The sequence below is a fragment of the Rhynchophorus ferrugineus genome, unplaced genomic scaffold (genome assembly GCF_030347505.1).
Source record: "Rhynchophorus ferrugineus isolate W39M unplaced genomic scaffold, kcgeb_rfMv2 rfM3, whole genome shotgun sequence".
In the NCBI taxonomy this organism is placed as follows: domain Eukaryota; kingdom Metazoa; phylum Arthropoda; class Insecta; order Coleoptera; family Curculionidae; genus Rhynchophorus; species Rhynchophorus ferrugineus.
The window spans coordinates 54,632,293-54,652,214 of NW_027472582.1; the positions used below are offsets into that span (position 1 = coordinate 54,632,293).

At 31.8% G+C, this 19,922-nt stretch overlaps 3 protein-coding genes and 1 long non-coding RNA gene across 4 annotated transcripts in view; 3 read left to right on the forward strand and 1 right to left on the reverse strand.

The window, feature by feature from the left end:
• The first annotated feature begins 229 nt into the window (after window positions 1–229).
• LOC143193490 (uncharacterized) lies at window positions 230–1,826 on the forward strand. The gene is made up of 2 exons (XR_013005031.1): window positions 230–341; window positions 410–1,826. It is a non-coding gene; the product is annotated as an uncharacterized LOC143193490 (long non-coding RNA).
• Window positions 1,827–2,272: 446 nt separating this feature from the next.
• Window positions 2,273–4,310, forward strand: HDAC3 (Histone deacetylase 3). Its single transcript, XM_076400383.1, has 6 exons — window positions 2,273–2,814; window positions 2,868–3,056; window positions 3,108–3,320; window positions 3,378–3,567; window positions 3,621–3,905; window positions 3,960–4,310. The coding sequence occupies exons 1-6, from the start codon at window positions 2,610–2,612 to the stop codon at window positions 4,171–4,173; spliced, it is 1,296 nt and encodes a 431-aa protein (XP_076256498.1). The 5' UTR covers window positions 2,273–2,609; the 3' UTR covers window positions 4,174–4,310.
• Window positions 4,311–4,543: 233 nt separating this feature from the next.
• Window positions 4,544–5,558, forward strand: RpL32 (Ribosomal protein L32). Its single transcript, XM_076399717.1, has 4 exons — window positions 4,544–4,676; window positions 4,809–4,907; window positions 5,029–5,181; window positions 5,362–5,558. Exons 2-4 carry the CDS (start codon window positions 4,815–4,817, stop codon window positions 5,518–5,520), a joined length of 405 nt encoding a protein of 134 aa, XP_076255832.1. The 5' UTR covers window positions 4,544–4,676; window positions 4,809–4,814; the 3' UTR covers window positions 5,521–5,558.
• Window positions 5,559–6,002: 444 nt separating this feature from the next.
• Window positions 6,003–19,922, reverse strand: part of LOC143193480 (fatty acid synthase) — a 28,503-nt gene continuing 14,583 nt past the window's right edge. Inside the window, exons 12-22 of the mRNA XM_076399709.1 lie at window positions 17,918–18,437; window positions 17,364–17,861; window positions 13,808–14,252; window positions 12,206–12,482; window positions 10,907–11,105; window positions 10,568–10,852; window positions 10,071–10,511; window positions 7,886–8,006; window positions 7,603–7,813; window positions 6,313–6,502; window positions 6,003–6,251 (exon numbers count right to left, since the gene is read on the reverse strand). Coding sequence (XP_076255824.1) covers window positions 6,094–6,251; window positions 6,313–6,502; window positions 7,603–7,813; window positions 7,886–8,006; window positions 10,071–10,511; window positions 10,568–10,852; window positions 10,907–11,105; window positions 12,206–12,482; window positions 13,808–14,252; window positions 17,364–17,861; window positions 17,918–18,437 — 3,345 coding nt within the window. The 3' untranslated portion in view covers window positions 6,003–6,093. The remainder of the gene's footprint in view (window positions 6,252–6,312; window positions 6,503–7,602; window positions 7,814–7,885; window positions 8,007–10,070; window positions 10,512–10,567; window positions 10,853–10,906; window positions 11,106–12,205; window positions 12,483–13,807; window positions 14,253–17,363; window positions 17,862–17,917; window positions 18,438–19,922) is intronic.

Below are 19,922 nucleotides of genomic sequence, written 5' to 3' on the forward strand. Positions count from 1 at the left end.
AACAAAATATCGAATTATTGTTATAAATAAAAAGAAGAGGATTGCATCTTTATAGCCTTAACTAGTGTTGGGAACTATCGACTGATATCGACTAACAACAGTTTAATAATTAACTACTTTTTACTAACGACTATTTCAGTCGCTATTTTTGGTTCGACTGTTTTTACTAGTAACTGTTTTCAGTCGACTGTTTTCTGTCGCTATTTTCGGTTCGACTGATTTTATTACTATTTACTATCGACTGTTTCAGTCGTTTACTTTTAGTTACTATTTTCGGTTCTACTAGTTCATTCGACTTATTTTTAACGTTCTGGCCTTCCGTCCTAGCCGCGACCTTGCAAGTAATGCGCCGAATTTATGCTTATATAGATTTATATATAATATATGTGCTTTTATGTTTTTTTTGTAGTTTGCTTGTGAATAACTATATATTGTAAATTAATATAGCAGCAATTTGGGACGCTAGTTTTCGAGGCCAAAAAATTAAATTGTAAATGATAAATAGTAAGATACTTTTGACTGGCATAATAGGTAATACTTTGGACTGGTATAATAGGTAATACTTTTTGATAAACTTTCAAGATTTTTGACCAAGCCTCTTGTTTGACGAAACTTTTTTCCTAAAATCTTGAAAACTAAAATTAGGTTCCAAGGGTTTCAGAAATTGAATAGATCCAAGAGATTTGAAGAGTTTTTTACAGTGGCAATTGTTAAATTTATTTTAAAAATATTAACGATAAAGAGGTGAATAAAGTATATTAAATACTTGTAATAAATACATTTTCTGATAGGAAAACTCTACTTTCATATTTTGTTAGCTATTAAGAAGAGCGCCACAGTTTTTATTTGTTAACGAATGGACTATCTTAACAGAATGTCTTCAACATTTAAAACCCATTGAAATAATGATCACCGAGTTATCTGGTGAAAGATATTCCAATGATGTCTTTAATTATACAGTTAATAAGAGGACTGCAACATTACATCAAATCCAGGATTTTAACAAGTGAATGGGGCAATTACAAAATTGCCTATTAGATGTCATCAATAAAAGAGTGGCAATTTTAGAAATGAATACGATATGCGGGAAATCCACATTTTTAGATCCTAGATTTAAAAAAATCAAGAGTTGGTATTGCAAGTAATGCTGAGGCGATACAAAAAGTTGTCACAAAAGAGGTATCTTCCATTCTAACTTCAAAAAATAAAAATATAGTTCCACAGTTCGAAATTCAAGACAAAACTACTGACCAAGGATGTATTGACATCTGGAGATATTTTGATAAAAAAAATGGCTAGAATGAAAGAAGTAATTACTCCTAAGTACTGCAGCAACTTTACAGATTTAGTAGTATTTGGAAATTCCATTTATTTGGCGTAACCCTTTGGATTTTTAGCAAACCCATAAAATGAAACTGCCTGAATTATATCAGTTACACATAAAATATTCCTTTATACTCGAAACATCTGTCCCCTGGGAACGAGTTTTTTCAAAAACTAGGCAAATAATTAACGATCGAAGAAACCGCCTCACAGAAGATAAGTTGAACATGATAATATTCACAGTAATTTAAAAATATTTCTGTTCAAAAATAAATAAAACTTTTATTTAAAAAGGGTCTGGTAGTTATTGTATGATCATTTTTAGGTTCATCATGGATTAGATTTTTCAATGATTAGGTGTACGTTTACATTCTGTTTAGTAGTTATGGTTATTGAAAATCATTAGTTCTTAGGTTTTATTTAAGTTATATTGTACTATTTATATTTATCATGCTATGTTATTTAAAAATAGCAATTGACATATTAAAACACGATAAAACATTTGTGATGTTACTATTGCATTACTTTTTAGATATCCACAGAACATTCAGTATAAAAGTAATCCTACTTCCTTTAAAATTATATTATTTATTACATGTTAATAGAAATTAGTAATTTTTTTCTTTTCTTTTTTAAAGTTATCAGTTGAATGAATATATATACATCTCTGTTTGGCTTATACTACCATTGGCTAATATATAGACATTTAAAATTAACTGCTCCAAGTATTTATCTCCGTCCTTTCCTATCTCACATTTTATACAGACAAAAATTGGTTCATCTTTGTCTGACATCACTAAAAAACAGTCGAATCGTGCATTTGACTGAAAATAGTAATTACTATTTATTTTTTTATTAGTTATTTTTTTGACTATCGACTGTTTCGGCTATTTTGAGACTATCGACTGTTTCGACTCTTTTCTGTCGATAGTTCCCAACGTTAGCCTTAACATTGACAGCTATGACACTTATGATAGTTGATGTACTTGTTTTTTCTATGACTTGTTTGTCCCTTGTTATTTATGTTTTGTGTATTAAAAAGTATTTTGTTATTAATTTAGAAGATTTTATACATTAACTTGTAAAATATTTAGTTATACATGATATATCAAGTGTTCAGTATAGTAATAATGATTTAAAGTATGGACGAGAAGTTCCAGTTAACTCAGCGTCTTCTAGTAATTCTTCTATTCCTTGTGTTTGTATGGATATGTCGTCAAATATTTGAATATAATCTTGCAGATTTGTCTCTCTGAATAGTGATATTGATTATTATTTAATTAGCCATGTCAAAACATCGAGTTTCTTATTTTTTTAACCCAGATGTGGGAAACTTCCATTATGGTACTGGTCATCCAATGAAACCTCATCGATTATCTGTTATTCATAGTTTAATCCTCAATTATGGATTGCATAAACGTATGCAAGTTTATAGGCCTTATGTAGCTAGTGCACATGATATGTGCAGGTTCCATTCTGATGAATATATAGGTATAGAAATTTAATATATTTTTGAATATATAAATTAATTTTTGTTTTTTTAGATTTCTTGCAAAAAGTTACTCCACAAAATATATCTTCTTTTACCAAGCATTTGAGTCATTACAATGTTGGTGATGATTGTCCAGTTTTTTATGGTTTATTTGATTTTTGTTCAATGTATACTGGTGCATCTCTGGAAGGAGCAATGAAATTAAATAATAATGACTGTGATATAGCTATAAATTGGTCAGGTTAGTAGACTTCATAATTGTATGGCCATGTTTTAATTGTTTTGGTTATAGGTGGTCTCCATCATGCCAAGAAATTTGAAGCTTCTGGTTTTTGCTACGTAAATGATATTGTAATAGGAATATTAGAATTATTAAAGTATCATCCTAGAGTTCTCTATATAGATATTGATGTCCACCATGGTGATGGTGTTCAGGAAGCCTTTTATCTTACTGATCGTGTTATGACTGTTAGTTTTCATAAATATGGAAACTACTTCTTTCCCGGTATGGAAGTATTTATTATTTTCTATATACTTTAATTACCTATAATTTGTATTACAGGGACTGGCGATATGTATGAAATTGGTGCTGAAAGTGGTAGGTACTATTCTGTAAATGTACCATTAAAAGAAGGTATTGATGATGCTAGTTATTGGCAGGTTTTTAAACCTGTTATATCAAATGTTATGGAGTTTTTCCAACCAACGGCTATAGTATTACAGTGTGGTGCAGATTCATTAGCAAATGATAGGTAAATCCATAATTGTGTATACATTTTTTATAAATTAATGAGGTGTTTTACAGGCTTGGGTGTTTTTCACTAAGTACAAAAGGACATGGAGAATGTGTCAAATTTGTGAAGAGCCTAAATGTTCCAACATTAGTTGTAGGTGGTGGTGGATATACATTAAGAAATGTTGCCAGATGTTGGACATATGAAACATCTCTTTTAGTGGATGAACAAATATCTAATGAACTTCCATATACTGAATATTTTGAATTTTTTGCTCCAGATTTTACATTGCATCCAGAGGTTGTAACTAGACAAGAAAATGCAAATACTAAACAATATTTAGAAGCAATAACAAAGTATGGTATCTCATTATTTGATTTTCTCTAAGAATTAAATATTTCTTGTTTTAGGTTTGTTTATGATAATTTAAAAATGTGCCAGCATTCACCTAGTGTACAAATGCATGATGTACCAGGCCCTGCCATTCCAGAAGATAGTAAAGTAAAAGAAGAGGAGGATCCAGATGTTCGTATAAGTCAGGAGTTGGAAGATAAAATGGTGGAAGCAAAAAATGAATTTTATGATGGAGATAAGGATAATGACAAAGATGATGTTAAAAGCTAATGAACTTGTTTGTCCATTTTTAAATTTAAGAATATTGACAAATTAATTTATATTAGTTATGTAGTCTCATTTGCGTTGTATGCACCGCTGGTTATTTTCAATATTATGTGCTGTCAAATAAAAATATGAATATTGAATTTGTTTTTTAAATCATAAATGTAGCATAGTGTAAACCCTGAAATAGAAATAATAGAGTAGCGAGTGTATTTTAGAGCTTATGTGTTTTTATAGTTTACAACATTTTATGAATATGATTCTTAATATGTATTCATAAAGTATATAATGAAAATTCAATGCAGTAGCGAGTTAGCTACAGAATAACTATAATAAACCTACTAGTCTTATCTCACTCTTTTAAATGTGTTTTAATAGAGAAAATGTTACCTAACTTCGCTCCTTACAATTTGAATTTTTTAAAAGTGACATCTGTCAAAGTTCTTTTTCGATCGTGTTATTACTTTTAGAGACACGGTTTTACTTATCATTTAATATTTTAGCCATCGGTAAGTTTTCTTTTTATTTACTGTGACAAATAATCTCATTTATAAGTTAAATATCAGTTCTTATTAAAAGTTGTGTGAACTGCGATATTAATTCAGTTATTATTGGTAATGTTTATGTATATGTACATATAGGTTAAAATGGCTATCCGACCAGTTTATAGGCCTACTATTGTTAAAAAAAGGACAAAGAAGTTCATTCGCCATCAGTCCGACAGATATGATAAACTTAAGGTATGTATAACATTATCTCTACCGTTTTTACTTCATTTTCACAGTTTTGAATTACAGTTTCTAACCATAACCTATAACGTAAACTATTTTGTTTAACTCGTCCCTTATAAATCAATTGTAGAGAAACTGGCGTAAACCAAAGGGTATTGACAACAGAGTAAGGAGGCGTTTCAAGGGACAATACTTGATGCCAAATATTGGTTATGGATCAGCAGCTAAAACTCGTCATATGTTACCAACTGGTTTCAGAAAAGTTTTAGTCCACAATCTTAGAGTAAGTTTTTATTCTTGTGTTATCTACCTAATTAGGTGTATTTTTAAACATGATGTTTATTGAGGTAATTTGCGCCTGAAGTTAAACATGTTGCAGATAATTTAACTGATCTCATGCAAGTTCTTTATATATTATATAGGTGATACTAAAACATTATTGATATTTATATTTTGTTTGTAGGAATTGGAAGTTTTAATGATGCAAAATCGGAAATACTGTGCAGAAATTGCCCATGGTGTGTCAGCAAAAAAACGCAAAGAAATTGTTGAACGTGCTAAGCAATTAAGTATTAGGGTTACAAATGGACATGCTAGGTTACGCAGCCAAGAAAATGAATAAGTTTTAGTTTGAACCTTAAAATAAAATTTTAAAAAACCTACATGTGTTTAAGTTACTTTTCACTTCAATAACCACAACAATTTTCAAATTTTAATGTGTTGTGTACTATAAATATGGTTTATAATTACTTCATTAAATACCAGACAAAAAAATCTAAAGTTGTATATTCAATAATAGTAATATTTCTAATGTAAAGTTCAGATAATATGTCGGCATATTTAATAGTTAAGGACTATTTGATAAAGTAGTAAGGACATTTTTAAATTTCAAGTCATTTAGAATAGGTATAAACTGCTTTCTTTTTGAAAGCAGTTTATCATAAAGTTGTCTCTGGGGTTTAAGAATTAGAAAATTATTTGAAGGGGTTGGTAAATCTAATGGATATGATGCATTTGTCTAAATCAACTTGAATGTGTTAAAATATTTCAATCATTTTTTACATCTAAAACAAATATGTGAAAATAAATGAAAAAAAATTAAAGTATATTTTAAAACATTTATTTTATATAGATTAGAACAATAATTTTTGTAGCAAAGTGTAACCCATAAACTATTACAAATGATTTGTGAAGCTTATATACTAAAATCAGAAATGTTTTCAAATGTAAGATATTTAATAGATTCAACATCGATTTCAATATTGTAAAATCTGGAAAGGGTTTGCTTGATTTCCAGAGCCATTATAGAATCAAGCCCCATTTGCGACAAAGGTCGGCTTGTGTCTACCACAGCTAAAAAATAAATAAACGAAAAGTAACGTTACTAAGTTATGAAGGTACATATACCAGTTACCGATATCTGTTATCCCTAAAATAGAAGATACTATCTCAATTGGCGCTTTCTTTCCTGAATTGGATGATGCTGAGGTTTGTTTTTCAATAACATAACTGGTAGCAATAGTAAGCTCTTGAAGAATAAATTGTTCCAGACTATTAAGACAAGAATCGATGGTTTGATGGGTTAAACCAGCCACTGACAGAGTCTAAAAATTAGTTACTGTTATAGTTATTGATTTATTGAAAAGTCTCCGGTCTGACACTATAATGCGCTGTCGATTGGACTTTGGAGTGAAATGATGGAACCATGTTTCATCCATTGTCACATATCGACGCAAAAACTCGGATTTATTGCGCTCGATCATCTTCAAACACTGCGAATCATCAACTCGTTGTTTTTGGTCAAAAGTGAGCTCGCGCGGCACCCATTTTGCACAGAGTTTTCTCATACCCAAATATTCGTGAATGATATGATATACACATTCAGTTGATATCTTTAGAGTGTCTATTCTAGAGTCTGAGAGTGGCTATTTCATTTAGTTTCAATTTACGGTCATTCAAAATAATGTTGTGGTTTTTTAATGTTTTCGCCGGTAACATCCTCTCTTGGGCGTCCACTGTGTTCACCGTCTTCGGTGCTCATTTCATCACATCTAAACTTAGCATACCAATCCTTGATGGGTGGTTTTCCTGGGGCATTCCGGAAACTCGACATCAAGCCAAGTTTTTGCTTCAACTGTATTTTTTCCCTTCAAAAAGCGATATTTTATCAATACGCAAAAGTCCTTTTTATCCATTTTTTTCACAATAACGAAAGTTGCTTCTCTCAAAATGCTATAATTCACAAACTAATGATCTGTCAAATTTATACATGCATCTATTGAGGGTTTGGGCTAACTCAAAAACATATGGATTTAATTCGAGTAGCGCCATCTATGTGTCAGGCCGGAGAGTTTTCAATTCCTCTGTTATGTTAAGTACAAAGTGTTTATCGTAGAATAAGTACTTTGTAATTATAATGGTAGCAAATTGGAATAAAAACAAACAGCTTATAAAAAAAAAGAAGCGCACTATTAAAAACTCCTGCAATTCCCCTAAACTGATATTATCAATCGAAAGTAACTTCCTAGCGAAGCTATTTATAGCAAAATATTGTAAGTAGAGTTGCACACCTATTGCCAAAGGTAATCCTTATATTACTGATTCATAATACTCATATGATTTAATTACAGAATTTAAAAACACCAAAGTATATTCCCTTCATTCAAAATTAATTCAATTTAGTCCTATATCTTGATAGACCTACTTTATCAGTATTTTCTGAGTCAGCTACAGCTCCAACATCTTTAACAAGACCAAATTGTATTGCTAAAGCAGGAAGTCCGTCTTTACGCCGTCTCTCGCATAATCTTTCTATGGCGGCATTACCCATTCCATAATTGCTTTGACCAGCGTTACCTTTGCCACCAATTACCGAACTGAAAGCTACAAAATACTCTAAATTTGGACACCGTTTCCTAAAATAAAGTTTAAACATGTATTAAGGATTAAGTTTAGGCTGTTTATCGAATTAGATGATATCATCATACCTCGTTACTTTGTCCATGTTATTTGTAGAGTATATTTTTGGTGCTAGGACACTTTTGAAGTTATCTGCAGTTTGATTTACAAATGTTCCGTCGACTAACACCAAGGCTGCATTAAAAATACCTAAAATATTGGATAACAATGGCATCGATCTTTTAATAACGTTTAGTATTATTTTTTACATGCATTAAATGACTAAAAATGAACTTTAGCTTTATAGCAACCTAATTTACAAAACATTCATCGTACTTTAGATATAATTCAACCAAAATAAATTGTTAGCTGTGGAATACATTTTAAATCAGAACACCACCTCATATTCGAAAAATGACAAAAAGAAATAAGATATTGACAAGAATAGCATCGATATGGAGCATTCTGATGTTGAGTTGGAGAACACGTGACCGTTGAAGGCTTTACAAATATCTGCGAGTTATGGAAAGAGTGAATTTTTTATTTGTTTTCACAAGTAAAAAATAATGTAACTCAAGCCAAAAAAATCCTTTCATAATAAGATGTCTAACTATTCTTTTATTTGTTAGATACATTGTCTATTTTCTACTTCTTGCTCTAATTTCTTGCTTGTTGAAACTACTCCTATTGATGCTTTATTGTTTTCATCTACTCTACTATGGATAAACATATATCCTTATATTATTATATTATTCTTAAACATAAATATAAATTTTTTTTGGGTACCGCTGGAATATTCTGTTCAAGTGTTTCCACATTCACATTTTCCAAATACTTCTAATTCTAATTTCTAATCCCAAAAATTGATGATGGTTTTTCTATTCCTCTCTCACCTCTACCATCAATCCATCAATTGCTTCAAGTCCATATCTGCTCATATATTATTAATTTCTGATATCTTTCCTTACTGTTTTGTCCCTCTTCTTCTATCCAATCGCTTCATTTTCCTTATATTCTATACATAATAGTCACACATTGTTAAATCCTATAGCTGAGTAGTAATAATTTCTATAATTATTAATACTATATTATTAATATTATATTTCTTAAACTATATATACATAGCATGTAGAAAATCACTTCATTAAGTGATCTCCTGTATAAAATACTATTTTTATTAATTAGCCTTATTCTAAAGCTTATTCTGAAATGTATGTCCAATAATCAGATCAGATGATGTTTTAGTCTATGCACTTCACTGTCACTTCGCATATTTAGCTGATTAGCGAGCACATTCGGATGCACTCTTTCGAAGTACTTCACACAAATACGTTGAATTACACTCGTTATTGGTTCTATCGCGTTGTATCACTTCATTTCAAACATAGTACGGAGCATTGACAATGGTACGCAACACGTTATTTTGGAACTGTTGCATGCTGGATATGTTAGCCTTGCTAGCAGTTCTCCATAGTTGGATTCCATATGACCAAATAGGCTTCAGTATAGATTTATACAATAATATCGGGTTATCTAATGATAACTTGGATTTAGTCCCGATAAGCCAATACATTTGGTAGAGTTTAAGTGAGAAGTAGTTTCCGTTGGCGAGTATGTGCTTCTTCCAAGTTAGGCGTCGATCTAGGTGCATAGCAAGATATCTAGCATCATCTGCTTGCGGGAGTTGGCAGTTGTTGATATAGACTGGAGGATTCCAATCTTTAATCCAAGATTCAGTGTCAATATTGGTTCTAGTCTTTGAATTTGCACATGGTGGCAACACTGTGCTTGGAGATAACGTTTCAAAGTAGATTTAAAGTGTTTTATTACATTTATTGATGATATATGCTTTGTAACCATGGAAAAATAATGACAAATGAGCTCAAAGGTGCGCATTTGCAGACAAGCTGTCGCATATTGGTTGAAATAATGTAACTTTGAATCAAAATCAAAATATTGAACTGATGGGTTATTCGAAAACTGTCATTAAGTTTATTGATTTAGCACCCAAATAATATATAAAAATTAATTACTTGTTCAACGTGGTTACAACACGGATAAGGGAAAAATGGTACAAGAAATGGTTAGAAATCTAAATAGCAACCCTCGTTCAACAATTCCATGTTTTAAATTACTGACACTTCATGGACCCTCCGAAATTATTATTGTCCCCAGTTTTTTCTAGATTATAACTAACTGATATTTTCTACTCAATAATTGTAATTTATATCATTCAACATACAGATAAGTGATATATTTCTTATAAAAACTTACCTTTTATATTGCCTAAACTTTCCGAAAACTGCACTAGTTTTTGAGCTCCCTCTAGAGTTGAACTGTCTTCATTTGATATTTTCACTGTTAATCCGTCAATCATTGACCATTTTTTAAAGCAATAAGTCTGATAGCTATTAGATAATCCTCGTCTAGAGTTCAGTATTATTTTTCTGGCGCCGCGACTGATCATAAAGTCAGTAAGTGCAAGACCAAATCCACCAAGACCCCCAACAATAATATAAACGCCATTAGCACAAAAGTATAATCTGGGTGAGGCTTTTATGCTTCTGGTTGGGTTTTTTATTGTTATTGGGGTTTCATCTCTTAGTTTAATAAGGATTTTTTCATAAGTAGAACTTAAATCATCTCGTGCTTTATCTATATCAAGGTCGGTGTAAATTTTTGTTGGCAGTGGATGGACTATACCTTTTGATATACCTAAACCGAGAAATGTATTCTCACTAAATATATAAGAGAGTTTAGTATATTCTTACCATTATTCAATAAATCATAAATATGGTTTTTGGAATTTTCACATTCAAGTATGTTGGATAGCTTTATCAAATGGACTACAATACTCTTTTCCAGAATATGACCATATATGTTTTCAGTATCAAAACAATTATTATTTAAAATTTGCGCAAAATGGCCATGTTTTGCTAAACAGTGGATTATTTTTTCGATTGCATTTTTGGGCGGAATTCCCACTACAATGTCAATACCTTTTCCGTTGGTTCCTATCTTTATACTGTTTATAAATACATTATTTAACGAGTTTCCTGAAAATGGCAATGTAAAACAATATTTTACACTTAATTTATTAATCTAGATACCAATATGGGTAGATTTTAATTTTGGAAACCTTCTTAACATAAAAGCTCGCGCTTCATTGGATTCCGCTATCGTATAAACTTCGCAGTTCATGCCGAAGCAAATGCTGATGGCGGCTAAGCTAATATTGTCTGATCCGGGTAGGACAAGAACAGTTTGCTGTGGTTTTATTTGAGCTTTGGCGATTAACGCATAATAAGTCTTAAAATAAAAATTATTATATAAAGTATATTAATTTTCCTATATTAGTACGGACTGTTTAAGTCGATAAGTTTTGTCGTCACTGAACGGTTATGTTAAACAGTTGAACCGATTTTGATGAAATTTTTTGTGTGTGTTCGAGAATTTTCTAGATTCACAACCCGGTAGATGACGTTGCGATGTCAATTCTAGAATTTTTAAACATGTTTCCATTATAAAAACATATCATAACAAAATCATTAATTGGACGTTGTTATGGCTATGTTATAGTGTTATATTGTCGGATTACTGTTAAAATACACTTTCAGAGCTGCTATTACAATATATCGTGTAGTATTAAAGCCATGACAGCCAGTGATTATTTGGTCACCAGGGAGGATGTGGCACCAATTTGTGTTGTAATTCATTGTTTTTTTTGTAACATTTGATAACATAACGAACAATCTTTCTTGCATCCCAAATAACCGACGATATGCTTTCTTGGTTGATTTTTTGTAACTAAAACCTGTTAAGTTAACCTTAAGGCTTATTTTGGTTCAGAATTATTTCAGCAGGACCAAGTCTCATTCGTAGTGATGAATTGATGCATAAAATCCTTTTTATTATTTAAATATTGGTAAACAAGTCGGGTTTGAATGTATTCAGTATCGTTGTTAATTGAATGAAGTATGAACATATTGTGCCATCTAGATATCACACGATTACATATCTCGATCATATTCTCCAATGTTGCTTAGTTATTTAATCCTTCTTAATTAAAACAGGTTATTTTCAAACTATAACCAATAAATTACTAATGATTTCTGATCTTGTTGAACTACAGTACTTGTGCAGTTTATATTCAATTCATTTTTATTATTCTAAGTGAAGAAATTCTAATACACTTTTAAGAAACGCTGATGAATTTATCTTGGTGCTACATTTTCCGAAACTAATAGTTTTTGAACGTATTCTCTCTTAACATATTCAACGACAACAATTTTACGAAAATTGTAGGAAATATGACATTTCTTATTGTGACTTTTCTAATTACGACTTCATGAATATTAATCTGCAACTATATCTTTATACCTGTTAAAATAATTAGAGTTCTTTCTTACCAAGTAATAAGAGAGTGGTACAGTTGCTGCTTCTTCTAATGTCCACTTATTTGGTATATTCCATGTCAACAATGAATCGCTAGCAATCTGTAGGGACATTTGACCTAATCCAATGCCCATTACTCTCGACCCATTCTGTGTTACGCCGGAGTAATCATATTCACAAAGTGCTTTATTCTCTTCCATTGATAATGATGATACTCTTCTCGATATAGGGGTGGTGTTTAAACCAAGGCTTGAGTAGAAAACGTAGACATACTCTGATGACCAACCATCGCTGAAAATTAATATTAGCTTGAAAACAAGAAGTCAAATAATTAGCTGGCTTATTAAAGGCGTTCGAACTTTGAATTTAAATAATTACATTAACATTTAACAACTTATTACAGTTGAATTACAAACATTTAGGTTCTAGTTTTAGTTCTAAACACTAAGTTCATTCTAGTTTTAGTTCTAAACACTAAGTTCAGCCTTTTAATGTAGGAGGGAAAAGGCAAGAAGTTACACCCTTAATATCTTTGTCAAAGGTGTTGTCGCTTGTTATGGCAATTCGTACTTCTGTAGAAATTAACTATAGATAATTTGTGAAGGTAAAATTGCATGTTTTTAGTACACACTCAGTGGGCGTGAAATGGTTGAACAATTTCTCGATTCAAAAAGAGATTGATATATAATATATAATGTCTACAAATAGAAGGAAGTGGACAGAGAATGATGAATATTGCATAACAGCATAGAGTTTATTCAGAATCCTTGATGAATAATACTATTCTGGGATAATGAGCTATACCAAGTACATCGAACTTTCATTTCAAAATAATTTTATAGAGAGAAAAGTTACAAAAGGTATTGTCAAGTTTAATTTTTTTAATGGCAAAGGTTCCAACTGCATTGCTTCATTAGTATAATATGTTAGAATATAGATCGTAGTAGCTTCGTATGATGGACTTCTTTTCATAGTATAAATGATATGGCATAAAGATTCCCCTTTTTGCATGATTTTCATTAATGTAGCTCCATAAAAAATATGTTAGTTGCTTGTTCTCGTGTATGAGATAACATCAAACAATAGATAGCCATATTAAATCAATATGTAGTCAAAAACCCGCTGTATAATAAACCTTATATTGGAGCATTGCACATTTGATGCTCTTATTTCCTTACATCATACGTTTCTTTTTCTAAGTTATGCAGTGACTAGAAGTAGCACACAGTTCAAGTTGGGCATCAATTTTGTTAGTAGTGTTTAATGATGTGTAGGTGTAGTTCAACTGAAAACGCCGACCATATATCTTCTACAAATTAATTAGCGAGCATAATGAAATATGTGATGTCCAAGTACTCCCAACTTCTTGGATTGCAGGGAAGAGCTGGAGAAGATTCTGGAGAAGGTCGTGGAGATTAATCTGGCGAATCACTTATAGCTTGAATCTATTAATTCTTGCAGCCTAGTGGTTGTGAAAACTATTTAATAATTTAAAAAACCATTGTGTCTTTTTATGGTGATGTGTTTTATATTAATTACCTCTATATTTATCCAAGATTGAACTACGCTATTAGTAAATTTATCATTATTCAATATTTTCTTATAAATATACCTACTGTGAATAGTTTGTTGAGTGTTCATACCATCTGTAGATACCGTCTTCAATTCCTTGCTCATAAGACGCATGATAAACGTCATTTTCTTTTAACTCCTTGGCCGGTACGTATCGATAACTACCCCAAACTCCATTTTTTAATACATTGAAAGCTAATTTCTTCGCAGCTTGGTTTCTGTAAAAAACGGAACTCAAACTGAACGGCGCTGAATTTGTTTCATCCATAATAAAACATTTGAAAGCGGTATTTTCGTATGGTTCAAAATTCAAACATCGCACTAATCCCATAATTCCACAGAGGTCGTCGGATGAATTAGTTAAATATACCACCTCGATATCTTGTTTTATTGCCTCTTTGATTTTATCGATCCATTCGAGATTATGGTTGTTAATGTCAATTATTTCGAATGAATTTGGTTGTGTGACATGCCTGAGTAGATATACACCTAAAATTTAACACTTTAATTTTACTTAGACTTAAGACTTTGATTACTAGTTATTAGTAATATTTTATTATTTATTAGGAATGTTTTTAACTTTGAGGGATTTAAAGTATTTGACGTAAGTGAAGCTCTCTATCACTTACGATAGTTCTGTGGATGCCAAAGCCTCGTTAGGTTTTATTTTCACAACAAACAGAATGTTGTAAAATATTTATATATATCCTGACAACTTCCTTAAACATGACATATATACCAGGAAAAGCTTAAATGGAAATCGCTACCCGATTAATAAAATTAGGGGGTTCCTCAGGGGGTCTTCTTAGCCTGAGCTTTGAGGATACGGGTGTGACAATCCCGGGGCCCTAGTCATCTTCCTAGGATCCTTCCTAGCTTGGGTCTTCGAAATACGGCACTAAAGAACCCTAAACTTTATTTCGTTCAGACGCATTTCTTGCTTGTAATAGATTATGTGTCATAATCTAAAGCAAGTGAATGTGCTAATAGCAATATCTAAGCTATTAGTAATATGAAATATTGCAGTTGGCAAAAAGATAGTAACATATTAGGAGATTCAGAATACGTCACTAAAACTCAAACTAAAACAAATTAATTACACCTCTAAATAAGTATAATAACAATATCTGATGTATAGATTTTAAAACTTCAAAACCCAGACAATTCTTAAACAAACGTATTATATTCCTTTTTAAGAAAATATCTGAAAATTATTCATCGTTAAAAGATATGTGGAGCTTAAACTCCGCCTGAAAGACGGACTGAACTGGATGAAAATGTCTGGCCTATGTTGACGTGTCGTCGCGAAATTTAAAAAATAATAAGAGGCCTGACATTGAAGAGCCCTGAAGAGCAACTGCAACAGCCAAATGCCGGTAACTAGGGTACTACAAATACAAATAAATATACTGCGAATTCAAAATGTAAAATTAAGACAGCCAAAGGTGAATACTGCAGTCTAATATAACATACAATTCAAAAATATAATTAAATAGAACCAGTTATCTAAAAAAACTAACCAAGTAGACTAACAAATCTGAACCCAAAGAACTAGGTAGTTGTAAAAACTATTGTCTCCCTAAACCCCGTAATTCAATTTATTTAATATTGTTTACTCAACGCTGTTAATGATGACAAGTCTTACGACGTATGCCTATATAACGAACAATCAATAACGCCTATAGAATAACAGATACAAGGTACTTCATATACGTATCTTCGACAAAGTTTGACACAAATACCAAACGATATGTAGAGGTGCTAAAACATTATGTAGATATATTAACATTTTGTATCTTTTAATCTTTTGAATTAAAATAAATGTAAGCTGGAATGCCCCATCCCGTACAAGTGATGCACCTAAAATAGAATTAACATAGCTACATGCGCGGATGACTTATTTTGACAGTGGACAAAAAACATCAAGCATCTTTAAAGAGATGTCAGGCAAATAGTGATGAAATGATAGATTGGATGGCAAAATGAAGTTTTATATGCTCAAATATGTACCTCTTAAATTTATAAATGAAGGACTGAAAAATCCATGAATCTGAAACTGAAATGGTACTATTACACCATACGAAAATAGAGCCCAATATTTATGGGTAGCCCATAGATGGCGCTATTATAAATAAATCCATATGTTTTTTAGTTAGACCTAACCCTCAAATGATGCCTGTATAAATTTGACAGCTGTCGGATCATTAGTTTGTGAATTATAGCATTTTGAGTGAAGCACCTTTTGTTATTGTGAAAAAAATGGATAAAAAGGAATTTCGCGTGTTGATAGAATATTGCTTTTTGAAGGGAAAAAATACAGTTGGAGAAAAAATTTGGCTTGATGCCGAGTTTCCGGACACTGCACAGAAAAGTCAACCATCAAGGATAGGTATGCTAAGTTTAGACGTGGTGAAATGAGCACCGAAGGCAGTAACCGCAGTGGACGCCCAAAACAGGTTGTTACCGACGAAAACATTTAAAAAATCCACAAAATGATTTTGAATGACCGTAAATTGAAATTGAATGAAATAGCAGACACTCTAAAGATATCCACTGAACGTGTACATCATATCATTCACAAATATTTGGGTGTGAGAAAGCTCTGTGCAAAGTGGGTGCCGCGCGAGCTCACTTTTGACCAAAAACGACGACGAGTTGATGATTCGGCGCAGTCTTTGAAGATGATCAAACGTAATAAACCCGAGCGTCGATATGTGACAATGAATGAAACATGATGGAGATCATTTCACTCATCAATCAGATCACATCGAGAGTCGTCCGAGTGGACTGCACACGATGAACCCGCTCCAAAGCGTGGGAAAACGCAACAGTCGGCTGGCAAGGTTATGACGTCTGTATTTTGGGATGCGCATGGAATGGTTTTCATTGACTACCTTGAAAAAGGAAGGACCATCAACAGCGACTATTACAAGCGTTATTGAACCATTTGCAGTACCGAATGGGAAATCGCCGAAAAACGGAATCGTTTGAAGGAAAAGAAAACGCTGTTTCACCAACACAATGCACCGTGACACAAGTCAGTGAAAGAGATGACAAAAAACCATGAATTGGGCTTCGAATTGCTTCCTCATCCAGCGACTATTTCCTGTTCGCAGATCTCAAAAATGCTCGCTGGGAAGAAATATTCGACTACAAAAGTGGTATCGAAAAGTCGGAAGGTCGCTATAATCAGTGTATCATCCTTGAAGGGAATGAAAAAAGCAATTTTGCCAAAAAATGTGTTTTTTTGCTATGGTAGACCAGGGAATTTTCAATGGATCTGTTATGTAATGAAGAGTTACATCGAGATTCAGGAATTGCTACAGTTGAAGAAGAATACAAAGTTGACGACACATTGTTTGTAGACTGAAAAGGACAAAATTATGGAAATGTGCGTAAGCGTGAATTATATACTATAATGGACTGATTTAAATATTCTTAGAAATAAATTAGTGGTTACGGTAGGAGACCAGTTTTATTATGGTATGAAACTAAAAAAGGTTCCCTCATAAATATCCCTCAAAATTAATTCAAATTTCTACTTTTATTAAACAATAAATGAAAGAAAATAATCTTGTTACGTATCAAATTAAAATTTACCTGAAATTGTATCTTCAGTACCTCCAGAATAGATTAATTGAAACCCGTCTAGAATAGAAGGCTTTTCTCCGATAATCAAAAGAAAACCGTCATTTATTAAACTCTTTTTCATCGATATATCAAGTTGATTTGAAATAATCACTTCAACAGATGCGGTCTGTTCATCAATAAACTCCATAGTTTTATAGTACTCGCTTTTAAGTATATTACCTATGACATTACTAATTTTTTCTGATTCACTCGCATTTTTGAATTGCAGTCTGCTTCGTAAATTTTTTGTAATTCCAGAATTTTCAAAGATAATCTGAATAGCCATGGAAACACTGGAAACTTCATCTGTGTTTAAATGATGCTCATAGGGAACAAATACTTGTTCTTGCAGTATTAAACTATCCTGTTTGATTGTCTTTTTATGTATATTTGAAAATGTTATATTACTAATTTCCACTCCAGTACATCTGATTTCATTTTCTTGGGTATTGCGATGAAATATAATATCTTCAAAATATTTTGTTATGAATTTTTTACTTAAAACTTTTACTTACTATTGTTACCTCCTCCATCTGTAAATGTTGTCGGATCAATAACAATTTTCTGTATATTTAGTGGCATCAATAAGGTATCGTCCATAGATGAGACAGCTGGTACTTGAAGCAAATTACTGAGAAACGTAGTATAGTTGCCATTCCATATGACAACTCCAACATCTCCATTTAAGTTCATGTTTTTCAGGCATCGGAACTGGTTTCGTAAACGTAATTCTTTCAAGTTCAGGATTTTGTAAATCTCATTCATTGTTAATAGTTTATTATCAGACCCGACTACATGTTCTTGATGTTTGACTGAAAATTCGTCGTTGATATTTTCAGGAATGTTTGCCTTCCCTTGGCAACAAATCACTTCGCCATTAAATATTTCGAAATATCCAGAATGTTTCATGATATTGACGTAAAAATGTACATCTTGGTCTTCTGGTAAAATCGTATTTGAACGTAAACTAACTGATTCAAATAGTATTGGCATGTCGTTTATGGCTTTTAATTTAAGATCAGCTAGAACTTTCCATACCATTTCCTTAAAAAAAACATGAATTTTTATGAAGAATTTTTTTCGAGAACTTTTTAGTAGTGTAATATGTTTAAAATTGAGGCAAAATGCCTGAGGACAAATCGACTTTTTGGATCGAAGATACAGCGACCAGTTCTCAGAAACCGGGGTTTATAATCATACCAACAGCGATATATTGATTAAGAATTAGACAGTCTTCCTGAGCGTTAGCTGCGTGTTTGTGTTCTGCTACCTATCTTAGGGAAGTCCTTTGATATGGTTTGGTTATTCACAAATTAATTTCAATTAGACTTCGATGCATTACACTTATCAATTCACTCACATTATTTTACATATTTATATAGAACTAATTACATAGAACGAGCCAGATGCAATTTGAAACTACGCCTTTAACTAAAATGTTAATACTTGTGTTATACTTATATACTGTGAATAATATCTGCTACTGCTGTAACTACTCCCCATACTGTGAGAATATTATATTTTCCAAAAGCTAGTACCTTTGTGGCATTGACAAATATACTGAAAAACTATATTCTATGAAATAAATACAACACAAAACAAATTATTAGATCAATATTGATTGTTGATCCACTAAAAGTTCCCAGACGCTAGCTGTCGGATGATGATGGTGGATAATCTTTTATGGAAATTACAAGAATTTATCATCCATATTTACCAATATTATAGATTAAAATAAAGATAAGACATATGTTCTTCGGCCATGCTTCAACGTTATTACCAAAATTTCTCAGCTAAATAGTTTATTATAACTATAGTAATCAATTAATAATAATAGTTATCAAACTGATCTGCTCTGTACGAAACTTTAGGTTTCGGTACGGGTTTTCATACATTATAACACATTTTTGGTAATTGCACTTTGTCAAAATTCACTAAAAAATATCTTTGATGTTTCTTGATAGAAGAAAACCATATTTTGGAGCCTCTCTAATGTTTCCCTCAAACCTATAAACTAGTGGTTAATATAAACCAGTTCATGGTAACTGTAATAGTAGTTAAGTAAGTTTTAAAACAAAATTATAATATGAATCGCAGTGTAGAAGTGAAGATGAAATAAACGCTTTGAGAAAACTATGATTATTGACGAAAAATTTTGTTTACAAAGAACTGTTTATATTTCTGTTTAGGTGCATTTTTTTTAAAATCTTTTCAAGCCCCTTTTTTACCAACGAGGGTTTATCTGGACTGGACTTTAACGTGGGCTCCTAACCACGGTCCTCGGCCTTAAGCCTACCGACTGGCCAGTGACCAACTTAGAGAGCATTTCAGAAGATATCCAATCTTATCCAGCCTGGTTATTGGCGTGACTGGGATGGTTATTCCTTGTCACATTTCTCACTGTTGCCTAAATACATGTACATTTATAATCACAAACATAAAGTATATTCATGTCCGTCGAGCGAAGCCGTCATTTAGGTGGATTAATGTGGAATTAAGAAATTTATATTAGTATATTTACACATCCCA

Coding starts and splice junctions, on each gene's coding strand:
- RpL32 (XM_076399717.1), top strand. CDS start 4,815: ATGGCTATCCGACCAGTTTATAGGCCTACTATTGTTAAAAAAAGGACA. Junction 4,908..5,028: donor ACAGATATGATAAACTTAAG/GTATGTATAACA, acceptor AATCAATTGTAG/AGAAACTGGCGTAAACCAAA. Junction 5,182..5,361: donor TTTTAGTCCACAATCTTAGA/GTAAGTTTTTAT, acceptor TTTTGTTTGTAG/GAATTGGAAGTTTTAATGAT.
- HDAC3 (XM_076400383.1), top strand. CDS start 2,610: ATGTCAAAACATCGAGTTTCTTATTTTTTTAACCCAGATGTGGGAAAC. Junction 3,057..3,107: donor TATAGCTATAAATTGGTCAG/GTTAGTAGACTT, acceptor TTTTGGTTATAG/GTGGTCTCCATCATGCCAAG. Junction 3,568..3,620: donor GATTCATTAGCAAATGATAG/GTAAATCCATAA, acceptor GGTGTTTTACAG/GCTTGGGTGTTTTTCACTAA.